This window comes from Cucurbita pepo, chromosome LG15, assembly GCF_002806865.2.
Source record: "Cucurbita pepo subsp. pepo cultivar mu-cu-16 chromosome LG15, ASM280686v2, whole genome shotgun sequence".
Lineage (NCBI taxonomy): Eukaryota > Viridiplantae > Streptophyta > Magnoliopsida > Cucurbitales > Cucurbitaceae > Cucurbita > Cucurbita pepo.
Window position 1 is genome coordinate 4401741 of NC_036652.1, and position 13957 is coordinate 4415697.

At 36.9% G+C, this 13957-nt stretch overlaps 2 protein-coding genes and 1 non-coding gene across 3 annotated transcripts; all 3 read right to left on the reverse strand.

The window, feature by feature from the left end:
• Positions 1 to 303: 303 nt before the first annotated feature.
• On the reverse strand, positions 304 to 1823 carry LOC111776385 (polygalacturonase-like). Its single transcript, XM_023655820.1, has 4 exons — positions 1383 to 1823; positions 1004 to 1293; positions 652 to 880; positions 304 to 567 (listed from the first exon to the last, which is right to left on the reverse strand). The coding sequence occupies exons 1-4, from the start codon at positions 1821 to 1823 to the stop codon at positions 370 to 372; spliced, it is 1158 nt and encodes a 385-aa protein (XP_023511588.1). The 3' UTR covers positions 304 to 369.
• Positions 1824 to 9023: 7200 nt separating this feature from the next.
• LOC111776283 (pathogenesis-related protein 1-like) lies at positions 9024 to 9578 on the reverse strand. Its single transcript, XM_023655697.1, has one exon. The coding sequence runs from the start codon at positions 9576 to 9578 to the stop codon at positions 9078 to 9080; it is 501 nt and encodes a 166-aa protein (XP_023511465.1). The 3' UTR covers positions 9024 to 9077.
• A 4299-nt stretch (positions 9579 to 13877) lies between these two features.
• Positions 13878 to 13957, reverse strand: TRNAL-UAG. The gene has a single exon. It is a non-coding gene; the product is annotated as a tRNA-Leu (tRNA).

The window sequence follows — 13957 nt, forward strand, 5'->3', positions numbered from 1 at the left end:
CTCGTACAAGACTAATTTCTCCTTAGGCTTTCCTAGTTTTGTAGGATTAGAGGTATGGCATACGGGATATAAGAAAATGAAAGGCTGGAAACAAAGTTGGAGATGAGCGCTAGCCAATGGTTAATACTCAACTGAAGAAAGCACCTTAGCAATTACCTTGATAACATTTATTACATGCATTCTTAGTTACGTGTATTGGGTACATACATGAATTGTGTTTAATTAGGTGTATGGTTTTTAAATCATAAATGGTAGTGGGGAATGTCCCGATTTGCCTCTAGATACATATTTTGGGTGGAAGATGTAGAAAAACAATTTAGCTTCATTTTCTAATAATACAAAGAGTTCTACCAAATTTCTCTGTTGTCACTAACAACCAGTAACGATTCCTCTAACGTGACTACACAAAGCTTTGGCTGCTCCATTCTTGTAACTCAGCTTTACATCTTCCAACCTTATTCCTACGCATGGAAACTTTGGACTACAATCGAATGTCATGGCGAATTTAGTGGCTGTTGTCCCACGAATGTCTTGATATGTCACATCACTAACTTTAATTCCCGAAGCCTATTCAATTAGAAGAACCAAAAATGAAATTTTATGTTTAAACATAATGTTTTTCTTTTAATGCATACAAATATTGAAATGTACCTGGCCCGGACAATCTTTATTGTGAGGACAGTAATTTTGATCGATTATGATGGGATTCTTGACATTAGTCATCTTGAGATGTTGAAAACGAATGTTTCTTGCAAACCCACTGCTTGGCCTTCCCCAACTTTTTATTCTCACTCCATTTTGAGTGTTCATAAATCTACAAGATTTTACTGTCACGTTTTGAACTCCATCCTCCTTCAACGCCTTTCCTAAACTCCCGATGCTGCATCATCCAATAAAATAGTGAGTGTTAAAAGAGATCTAGCAATCTTTTTAAGATACATAGGCTACTTCTCTCCTCGTCAATTGGTTTTGTTTTTCAAGTAAAAAAAAACTTAACAAGTACCTAATTCCATGGCCAGGGCCACAAGCAACATTCTCAATCCACAAGTTGGAGGTGCCGGGGCCTATTGAGATGCAATCGTCACCGGTGCTGATATCTGAATTGAGAATGGTGACATGAGATGATAGGCCTACGTGAATACCATCCGTGTTGGGACTATTACCAGAAGCGGAGACCTTTAGTCCTTCCATTTTCACATCGTGGCATTCATTGACTACTATGTGAAAAATGTGGCTATTTAATGAGGTTAATCCACTTATCATAATGTTTTTGGAATTGGTAAATTCCAACGACTGCACATACACAAAACAAAGTATATGATACTTATAAGCTTTTTAAAAAAATAAAGGAATTTAATTACAGCTCTAAAGAATGAGTATACCGTGGCTCCACGAGGGCAGGTTTTGGCAGTACGTTTGCAAGCCCACAAGCCAGCTCCTTGACCATCAAGAGTACCACCAAAGATGGAAACTCCATTAACAAGGTGAAAAATGATCCAATTTGGAGAGTTGGCATTAACATGGAAGTCCGACGGAGCCACGAGAGTGCCATCGATGTGTATGTCGATGGCGTCGTTTATGCATGGCCCATTGAAAGTTGCATGGCGGAGGTAGAATCTTCCATTTGGGACGTAAATGGATGCGGACGTAGAAGAGGTACAAGCACGCGCCCATGCTGCTTGGAAGGCCTTGGACGAGTCTGTTTTGGCGTCGGGTTTGGCTCCGAAATTGACGACGTTGAATGTCTCGGAAGCAGCAAAGGGTGAATTGAAGAAGATGATGAGTAGTAGTGAGAGAAGAAACGAGGTTGTTCGAGGGTCCATTGAGATTGCGTTGTATTCTACAACTTGGATGAATTTGAGAGGTTTATATAGGGAGAAGAAAGTTTGGAAATTAGGTCAAAAAAATGAACGTTATTTTTCATGGCCAACATGGAACATCTTTTCATTTTAAATAGTCGACAAATTAAATTGACATCATAAATATTAATAAATTAATAATTGGCATAAGATAAAGGATTAAATTTTTTTTGAAGTCAACCAAAATGTTGAGATCATACTGTTACGAAAATATAGATACGATAATTTCTTGAAGATTTATTTAAAGAAAAAATTAAAAAAAATATATATTTTAAAGGAATAAATAAATAATTTTTGAAAAATGAAATAATAATAAAATAAAAAAGAAAAAAGAAAAAATTGGATTGATTAGGTATAATCGTTGGATAGAAAGGTAAATGGAGGAAAATAGGGGAAAAGAGTTTGGAGAGAAGAAGCGGAGGAGATAACGGAGAAGAAAACGGAGAAGAAAACGGAGAAGAAAACGGAGAAGAAAACGGCGGGTTCATAGCCAACACCTTCTCCCCCCAACTTCACAATTTCAATGCTTTTACCTATTTCCATCCTCCACTTTCATCGCCCTTTCCTTACTAAATTCACACAAATATTCTCTTCTTTTCTAAAACTCGTTTTATTAGCTTCTCCAAAAAAATTAAAATAAAAACATTTAATATCATGATCACGAGGCACTATAACAGGCTCAACTCGACTTCGATTATTGAACGAGTTGATGTTTGTCACAATTTTTTTTAGGTATCACATGTTGCATGTCCATGCTTTGTGGGTTAATACCGATTTGATCCCGTTTGAGAGATTACTATTGAATATGTTTAATACTTTATATTTCTCAATTTTTTTTTTAAGTAAAGATAAAATTTACAAAGTTAATATTTGAAAAATATAAAGAGAGGTCGATAGAGAGTAGAATCAGAGAAAGGTGAACCGTCATCAGTTAGGCGTTGAGAAACAACCTGGGTTGTGAGATAGAGACTCAAGGTAGAGGCTTCAAAATTAGGGCGATGACTCTATTATGAGAAAGGGCAAGAGGCAAAGAGAGAGGGTTCGATGGTAGTTATGAAGAATGAAAGGTGGACGTGGTGGCACTCAGAGCAATAGAGGAAGAAGAGGGTAGTAACTNGTTACGAAAATATAGATACGATAATTTCTTGAAGATTTATTTAAAGAAAAAATTAAAAAAAATATATATTTTAAAGGAATAAATAAATAATTTTTGAAAAATGAAATAATAATAAAATAAAAAAGAAAAAAGAAAAAATTGGATTGATNGAACGTTATTTTTCATGGCCAACATGGAACATCTTTTCATTTAAATTGACATCATAAATATTATGTTGAGATCGTACTGTTACGAAAATATAGATATGATAATTTCTTGAAGATTTATTTAAAGAAAAAATTAAAAAATATATATATATTTTAAATGNTAATAATAAAATAAAAAAGAAAAAAGAAAAAATTGGATTGATTAGGTATAATCGTTGGATAGAAAGGTAAATGGAGGAAAATAGGGGAAAAGAGTTTGGAGAGAAGAAGCGGAGGAGATAACGGAGAAGAAAACGGAGAAGAAAACGGAGAAGAAAACGGAGAAGAAAACGGCGGGTTCATAGCCAACACCTTCTCCCCCCAACTTCACAATTTCAATGCTTTTACCTATTTCCATCCTCCACTTTCATCGCCCTTTCCTTACTAAATTCACACAAATATTCTCTTCTTTTCTAAAACTCGTTTTATTAGCTTCTCCAAAAAAATTAAAATAAAAACATTTAATATCATGATCACGAGGCACTATAACAGGCTCAACTCGACTTCGATTATTGAACGAGTTGATGTTTGTCACAATTTTTTTTAGGTATCACATGTTGCATGTCCATGCTTTGTGGGTTAATACCGATTTGATCCCGTTTGAGAGATTACTATTGAATATGTTTAATACTTTATATTTCTCAATTTTTTTTTTAAGTAAAGATAAAATTTACAAAGTTAATATTTGAAAAATATAAAGAGAGGTCGATAGAGAGTAGAATCAGAGAAAGGTGAACCGTCATCAGTTAGGCGTTGAGAAACAACCTGGGTTGTGAGATAGAGACTCAAGGTAGAGGCTTCAAAATTAGGGCGATGACTCTATTATGAGAAAGGGCAAGAGGCAAAGAGAGAGGGTTCGATGGTAGTTATGAAGAATGAAAGGTGGACGTGGTGGCACTCAGAGCAATAGAGGAAGAAGAGGGTAGTAACTGAGAGTGCGGACTCTGGATTGTATTTTAGATGAAGCAAGAAAGAGAGGGGCGAAGATGGAGTGAGATTTTTGCCTTGTGGACTGATTTGCTATCGAGAAAATGAGCACGAGTAAGAATATCTTGAGCATATTTTAACTGACTAATAAAGAGACCATCTTGAGTGAGTGATAAGCTACAATGATAGATCCATAGAAAACGATCCTGTTCACAATACCACCATTACTAGGAGTGGAGGCCGGTGATGGAACAGTAGGCACAGTCGGTGGAGAAGTTGCCGACGCCATAGCACGTGGTGAAGTTCTAATAGATGGAGAGGGAGCCACGTCCCCCAGAGCAACGGAAGAAGATGGTGTTAAAATTGAAAGAGTCGCCACAGTGAGTGAAGGAGCCAATTTTGGCAAGGAGGAGTGACTTAAGGAACGAGAACAAAACAAAAACTAAAAACAAGACGAAGGTCCCGAACAAGAATAAGAATTAGAACACAGACAAAGATCCATATTTCCAAGATTAAGAACCGAAAACCTTATGAGTAAAGTCTTTAGATAAAAACCAAGGTTCAGCCCTCAGATCCAAGGACCATGGTCCTTGGGCTAGATCATGAAAAGAACCTAGAACTCAAGAAAATAACCTAAGAACTTAAGTTCTAAGGACAAGAACAAGAACATGACCAGAAAAAGTATGGTACCCTAGCAAAACCTAAGGATTCGATTAAGAGCCTACAAGTAGGTTACTTACTGAGTTTTTGTACTCTTTCAAGTTTTCTCTTGTTTTTAAAGGAGAAGATTATGCACGTCGAGGATCGACGTGGTTTTGGAGCAGGTGTCATATAGACCCATAGCGTGTTTTAACTACTTTATTATTCGAAGTTGTTTTTATCAGGTCCAAGGTATTCAAACTTTAATTTTTATTTGGAAAGAACGTCTTTAAGCATGTCGTCTTGATTTTTGGAATTGTTCCTTGATTTGCAACTTACCCATGTTGTGTTGTTTTCTTGGGCAGCCTAATCTAGGACGTATAGTTCTCAATTTCTTCGTAAAAATACTTGTCTTAATTCTTTTAAGCTAAAGAAAGGATCAATTTTAAAGAAAATGGATTGTTAGTAAGAATTCGATCCTTTCCCCAAATCTTGCCCGAAAACGATTTTCTTCACTTGGGCACGCTCCAAGACTTGTTAAACTTTGTGGTCTTCATTGAAAATTTTCCTTGGAGGTGTAGAAATCGAATGAGATAGGTTTCTCTTGACGAATTTACGTGTGGACTAGAATTGGATTTTCATGTTTCAACCTCTAACCTTCAATGGTGGTCTGAATTTGAGCTCGGTGTTTGAGGCTCACTCAACACACAATTTCTTTATCAAACTTGTGGGTAATTTTATTTAGAAGGTGTAAGAACAAGTTTGAAAGGAAACAATGGACTATGGCTCTCGAATTCGAAAGAAACCTAAGAGTAAGAAACCAAAAATCTTAGAGGCTATAACTCGTGATTGAAGGCTCGACTAAGTTCGATTCTTGCTCCAAATGAAATCCCGAACTTTAGACTTTCTAAAGGGGGCTTAAACCAATGTTAAAACCTCTAGAAACATAGTGCACTGAGTTTGAGTTTTCTAGAATTTTTGTTAGAAATATCTTCTCGAATCAGCAGACATTTGGCCTCTATTTTGAATTCTCACCGTTGGATATGATGAGATGTGTCTCCTTTAGAACATACTTAGATTTGGCAAAGAATCAACGGTGGAGAACGAAGATACGGAAGATACGATAGATTTTATGCGAGATGTAAGTACCCGACCACGAATCTCATTTTCTGATTCATGGCATTTTCGTAATTTCGTTGAAGATCAAGGGTGTTTCGGTTGATTGTCATTTTCTGAATATTTTATTATTGTTTTTTTTAATTTTTTTTTTGGTGCCATTTTTCCTTATTAAACCCCTTGAAATTCCTTCTCAAATAAGATAAGAAAAAAAAAAAAGGAAATTCCTTAAAAATTAGAGAAAATTACATTTTTACCCTTTATGCTTATTTTTCCTTTCTGATTCTTTTCCAAAGGTTTTATATCCCTATATTATTTGTTATGGCATCGAAAGTACTTGCATAGGGCTCTTGTTTGCTTGAATCCCATAATTCTTTTTCTTGGATTCTTTAGACCTTACGTGGGCAACTTAAACTTACTTGAGTTAATTTGACCTTACTTTCAGTATTACAAGAACCGTGAGTTACGAACATGAACGAGCAATTCACTTCAGAATTAAGTAGCATAAAAATAATCCACTAAATGAACTCCACTACTCACGAAATTTTAATGTCAAGTATGTTATAACATATTAAGGTTATATATGAAATTTGGTGGTAATCGGATAAGGTTAAATAGGTAAACCAAGTAAAGGTGTAAAATGACTATAATACCCCTAAGGCATACTATCTAGGGTTCACGACCTTAATAACCTTGAATGACATGAAATTTTATAGATGAACCTAAATCCTGACTTTCAATGGACTAGTAAACTTCATGACCATTGGACCATGCTAGGGGCTTGAACCATTGTTTAGTGAATGATCGCTTGTGGATGTATATAATAAAATGACGTAAAATTCACAAGAATAAGTGCAAGTATACACTATCACAAGTAGCAAGTAATAAGTAAATTATCGAATCCACAGGGAACCTATCTTTTCGGTTAATTTTATCGCTGGAAATTTAAGTGAGTTTTTGGGTAACATTCAAATGGGTGTTGGAGATTTTAACTATTTAAACAAAACTAAAACAGAGTGCCACTGCTGTCAAAAACAGAAAATGATGAGAAAATCAACTATAATGAGGAAGGTTCGGCTAAGAGAGATTAAATAGATAAGTTGTTGAGTTTTGTGGTAGATTTTAGTTCCTTTTAATAGATTCTCAAGCCCACTTCCGAGGGTCATGAATGGTGATTATTTCCATAATCGTTGTAATTTCTATTAACAAGGCTCTATGAGAAGAATTATTCCTAACCCTTCTATTACCCTTCAAGTCTCTTTGCTATGGAACTAAAGTATTAAAGAGGATTTCATTGCTCCCTCTCTTCTCCCGAATAAGAGAACAACTATGTATGTAAAGTAGCTAATTAAACATACATGTAAATCATTAACAACAACTCTTTAATAAACTAAAATTATACCGTCAACATACTTAAACTATATAAAACTCTCTTGCCTCCCCTATTAAGTTTAGCTCTCCATACAAACTGAATTAAACAGAGAAATCTGCATCTTCATCATATAAAATTGATGGAATAAGGAAAGAGAATAAGGAAATAAAGAGTTATCCCGGTTTGTTGCCGTTTGTCAATGGAAGTTCCCTTCTCTTGAGCTCTCACGTCCACCTCTTTGCCCTAATCAATCCTTGTTGGTCTTCTTTTCCTTCTGCTGTCAACAGCTGCTGGATTAGGGTTTTCTTCTTCTTCTCTGGTTTCACAGCAGTTCACTGCAGCAGAAGCTGCTGTGTAATTCGATTTTCTCCCCAAAAAATGTGGCTCCTTCTCTTGGTCTTCCTTTTCCTTTCATATTGAGCATGAGTTCCTCTTTAGGGCTGAAAAGGAATAAGTTGTCCACATAAGACGTTCCTCATTGGTAGTCAATGGCCCACTTGGACTGCTGACATGGATTTAAAATTTCCATGTCCTCTCCCATTTGTTTCCAAATTTGCTACTCCCACATGGTTTAGCATAAATGTCTGAAATTTTACCACATAACTCAATTAAATATACAATTAAGATCGATTTATACAAAATCATATTTTTTTCATGTTGGACTGCAATAAACGATTTCATGCTCACTAAGTAGAATAAATGGGGAATAAATGAGAAAATGGTGAATAAGAGTGCAATATTAACTACAAAAAGACTTGATATAACTCTACATTTAGACAGTTATCAGTGAAAAAGTAGTATATTCCCCGTAAGACGAAGAATTTTAAGAATTTAAGTACTCCCTATGGTCATGCTATCAATAAAACTTCCTTGTATTGTACTCCTAGTACTTATGACATGATTATATTTAAGAAAATACTTACATTTACTTTAGGGTCATATGGGAATTGGCTCACCTAGTTTTGCATAAATAATTTAAATTTACTTCAAAAATTTAAACTAGCTAAAAAATAGTCGTACTAACCTTAAATGCTTATGAAGAATTGAAACTAGTAGTAAAGGGTCTGAGGGTATCAGACCCAAACCGAATCAACCAAAATGTTGGTCTTGAGCCTTCGGAAAGTGTGCCCTCTGACTGGCTCAAACCGTTCAATTGAAATGATAAAATGAAGTGGAGGACCNCCCCCCCCGGCTTTAGCAATGTGGGACAAAGTTTCCCTTCTTTTTTATCTAACTTTTTTAGGGTTATTACATGACAATATTGGCTAGTGGTGGACTTGAGTTGTTACACTATTAGAGAAAATTTGAAATAATTCCGATATCGAAATCTTGAGACCAGAGGTCTCAAACATCGACGACGAGGTAAGTAGCTAGCTTAGATTTTTTTTTAAGAAATATTTTAGGAATCGTTTGTATTTTAATATGAACATTAAGCTCAATATGAATTAAGAAAATATGAAAAAAAGAAAAACACACACAGTAAGTTAAGATTCTTGAACCGATCAATTTCCTCAAAAGTTAAATAAGGTTAAAATAACCAAATAAACGAACTGGGTCTAGGTGTAGGTCTAGGTTTGAGTTTTAGATTTATTAAATACTTTGTTGTTGTAGGTTTCCTAAGAATGAATTTAAAAACATAAAATAAAATTTAAATTACATATGAAATCGTGTCCCTAAGATAAATCTTATTTCTTATCTCTTTATTATGTTTTTAGCATATTCACTTTTTCATATTATAAAAATATTTTAGGTATCTTTTCTTCATAAAATCCCTTAACTCATTTAAAATTGTGAACATGATGTCATAAACATAATATAAAACTTGCACGCTTTATAGTTTATTCTTTAAATTGAAGGGTCGTTTAATATGGCCACTCGCCAATGACATTGCCTGGTGGGTCATAGTTGCAGGTGATGAATGTACCGCCATTGTTGCACCTCACTTTTGCACATCCAACTTTTGTTGTGTTTTGCCACACCACTTGAGTGTAGTGGCCGCACATTTTTCCTTCCGTGCAGGTGTTGGAGGCATAATCGTAGAATTGTTGCTCATCCACCCACATTTGAACTGCTTCAATGCCTGTCATTCCACTAGAATGCATTGCAAGATTCTCGCCATAAGGCCCATTAGAGTGCAACAATTGACAGTCGTTGCTACGTTCATTGGCATATTGGGTAGCGTAGTTTGCAAGTTCTTCATCCCACTGGATGGGTTTGATGCCAACTTGGACAGCGCTCACTTGAGAACGAGCAATATTGTGAGCATCAACATAGTCTTGAGGGGAGTCTTGAGCGAGAGACGAAGGAAGGATAGTGATACAGAAGACACAAAAGAGAGAGAAGGAAATCTTTACGAGACCCATTTGGATTGGATCGTAAAAGTTGAAAAATATAAGGAAATGGGTGTGGAGAGAAATGGGATGGGCATGGTTTGTATTTATAAGCATCAAATTTAGAAATACTTATAATATAATTGAAGTTGGAAACATAGGGTTTGTATTTGTTGAACAAATCTTGGGTGATGGAGAAGTTACCCAAGTTGGATGGCTATTTACAATTTGGCCCCACATATTTAAATAAATACGAAAACAACCCCTTTTCAAATTTTTATAATAAAATAAAAATAATAATAATACATTAGAGGCTGCTGAGTAAAGGATTTATGATCAAATTTGTACAAATAAATATTTTAAATTTAGAATTACCCATATGTTGTTTTAAAACACCACAAAACACGACATCCTTTGAGTCCTTCATGTCTAATCTTTTCTAATTACATCTCTTAGTTTTTTGGTTATGAAATTTTAAAATATACACAATTAAATAGTCTATTTTATTTTTAATTATCAGTAATTCATCCTATAAAATTTTTAGGTATCCAATAGTAAATAGTATGTTCACTGACCTTAAGAAGCTTAATCCAACAATCGAGAGAAAATTGAGAGCTATCGACAACAAAATATTCTCACAACCTATTGTACTGGTCAACTAACAAGACCTAGTTCATGACCTGACTTCTAAGCATACTCGAAACATGAATGGGCAACAAGAGTTATAATACCCGATAGTTTTAAGGTATCACATAATATCTATATAAAGTAGTTAAAATGATGTGTATAAGCAAAAATATTAATGATAAAAGGGGAAAATAGCCTTTCCAATTTTTATAGAATTTATGAAATTTTTATAGAATTTCTGGAATTAGAGATTAGAGTGCAAAAATTTGAAGATACTAAAAAAAAATTTAAAAAAAAAAAAAAAAACAAATTTGTAACGTTTTAAAAAGCAGAATAGGTCATATCTATCTAGTAAGAGAATCTAATGATTTTCTGGTTTGTTAACATGAACAAGGAGAATCTAATGATTTACTCGTTTCTTACCATGAATCAAAGAGAATTTCCTAGTTTGTTATCATAGATCAAGGCCCACCATGTAATCCTCATTATACACGAGGACGTGACCCATATAGGTCACAGTATCATTCAGCCTAACATGGTATCAGAGCAAAGGTTTATTCATTAACAATGTTTATCATATCTTCTTCTTCCTCCCCATCCACCATCTCCAACATGATCTCATCTACCATGGCGTCGACCGTTGGTCCAATCCCTCTCCACCCCGTTGTCACAATCAATCTCACCAAAAAACAACTTCATCATATGGCGCGCCCAGCTCCTCCCCTACCTACGGAGTACGAAGCTTATGGGCTACCTCGATGGCACCATTGCCGCACCTGCCAAACTGGTCCCTTCCTCAACCGCTGCTGCTACTGACCTGGTCTCTAATCCGACCTATGATCGATGGTATGATCAAGGTCAACGGGTCATTGGAGGCCTCCTCTTCTAGACCGAAGGTGTGAGTCTGGTCTCTATCCTATTAAGTCATCTGATGTCGATGATCTCAAGCACGCCTTAGTGAGCAGATCTACTACTCACGCCCAATGGCATGCACGTCTTGGACATCCTTCATCTCAATTACTAAAGTTAATTTTGCGTCTCAATAATATTTCATGTGCTAGTGAGTCACCTTGTCCAGTTTGTAATGCGTGTCAGTTAGCAAAAAGTCAATAGTTACCATACACTAGTTCTTTTCATAGGTCTTCGTCACCTTTGGAACTGATTTTTTCGGATGTTTGGGGTCCTACACCTCCATTTGTTGGAGGCTTTAAATATTATCAATTTCGTTGATGATTTTAGTAATTTTTTGTGGATCTATTTGATGCATGATTGTATAGAAGTTTCTAGTATACTTTTGCAGTTCCATGCTCATGTTGAGCGNGCCCGCTACCGGTCCTAGATCCAAATTCATACCCTAGTGGTTTACCCGGCATGACAGACAGTTGGAGCTTTGATTGTAAACCCACCCTGTCTTTACCTACCCACCGCCCTTGTCTTAACACGATGCTCCTACTTCCTCTCAATTCAAGGAAGATTCCCAATACATCTACGATCAATTCAATTAAGCGAATCTTCTCACTAACTTCTCTTTCTTAGTAGACAGGGTAGAGAATGAATGTGCTTGGGAGTCCCTTACAACATTAGGAAAACAATTCAATCCCAGGGTAGAAGAGAACAAGAAAAGCTCGTACCAACAAGGAACAATCCTTTTTGGGGAAGGACTCAGGCACGCAGCTCTTTATAGATTCGGAGCACGAACTTGTTCTGGTGTCCATTCATTCAATTAACATCGGTACAGGAGGCAGTCTCCCGCGCGCTCGGGACAAGATTGGTAAGCATACATACCTAGCTCAGCCATTAGAGTTAGAGTCCATTCACGGTTAACTTACCACCAACGAAGAATTTCTCGTCCCTAGGATATGTAGATTCATTAGTGACCTTAGCTTGGTTCAACAAGTCAGGTGTAGATTTGATAGTGAGAAAGGCAAGGGCTGCGAGAATGACCGCGGAGAACAAGGCTCGAGAGACATATAACAAACAAAAGCCCTCTTTTCGATCCAAGGAATGTGTCTTTCTAGGCTAGTGTTCTTTACATAAGGTATAAGTGTCTTGACACCGATTCTCGTCATGTCTATATTTCTAGAGACGTCATATTTGATGAGAATGTTTTTCCGTTCAAGAGAGCCCCACCCAGTAATTCCTCAACCTTGCAGTCGACGCATAATGCCCTTGGTTTGTACAACTTGCATTTGGGTAACAATAGTACTAATTTGGAGAATGATCATATGCATATATCTGTACCTACGAACTCTTTGGATGCAAAAATCTAGTGCCCACATCAGCTTCGAGAGTGCCGCGCAATTCTCTGCGTCGCTGCCGCGCGAGTCGACATTGGTTGTTTCGCCAATGATTGGGGCCTCGAATCCTCCGCCAGCAGATGATATTGCACAATGCCTAGTCGGATCCTCGGCCGCTGGTCGACCGACTTCTGTGGCACCGGTTGCTCCCCTCGCAGCGGCTGGTACGACTTTCCCCTCAGTTGTGGATCCTGCACCTACTACTCATTCGTATAGTACTCGATTAAAGCACAATATCAATCAACCCAAGGTGCATACAAATGGAACAGTAACATATTCTGTGGTTCGGTCTTCTGCCTCTGAACCTACTTCACATATTACTGCTATGGAGCATCCCCTCTGGCGTCAGACACTGAATGATGAATTTTAGGCACTTCTAAAAAATAAGACATGACACTTAGTTCCTCATCTCTTATTATCTCTTGCTATTTCTCGTGGTTGGGCTATTCGACAGATTGGATTGTGGTGAAAAGCTCTCGCGTGAGGATACTACTCGCTATCAGAGTGTCGTTGGTGCTCTCCAATATTTGTCTCTGACACGTCCTGATATATCCTTTGGTGTCAACAGAGTGTACCATTGATATGGACTTGTGTCTTACAAAGTCCAACACTGATTTTCTTTTGATAACGTGACCATATCGCAAAGGAATATTTTTTAAGTGTAATACTCTATTCATTCCTAAAGTGACCCGAGATCTTCAACCACGTTGTGCTTCTTGAGACTCACATTTTCCTCTTCTAGGTGGGATGCCCTACACCATGTTTTTAGTAGAATGTCTCATTCGAACCTTATGTTTCCTTCACCTAGATGAGATGCCCTAGCCACGTACTCCGGGAGATCTTATGGGTAAACAGCATCCTCACGTACTCTAGGAATTGAAACAATTCTATGTTGGATGACCTCCTAAAAATATTTGTAGGATGCATGTGAGTTAGGACAAAACATGCTGGAAGAACTCGTGTTAGTCTGGGGATAGTCTTCGCTCTTAAGAAGCGAGATTGACCGCTGCCTAATGTACAGAAGGTTATGTGTCCTTGAGAAAGTCATTGAGGACGATTACTAAGTTAAGTGGGGGTGAACTTCACAACCTCACTTTGAGAATGTAGGTTGTGGTCTAGGAACAACAAAGGCAAAATCTAGCACCATAGACCACTCAGCCAAACTATCCCAACAAATGTGTTTGAACAGGTCGAGCTATCTCGAGACATGAGATTAAATCAAGATGCAAGGGTCTTGATGTTGGGAACCGAGATGACGATGAGATTCAACGTTGTTGTGTCGCACACGATTAAACATGCATGCATAGGCGGCGTAGGGCTAGACTCTCTCGATAGTAGACGCGTTTTAAAATTGAGATGACAAAACGTAACTATCTGTCTTGAGGCTTTACAAAAGATTAAACTAAAATGGTAGCTGTGGGATTTGAACCCACACCCTTTTGAACCAGAGCCTAAATCTGGCGCCTTAGACCACTCGGCCAAACTATC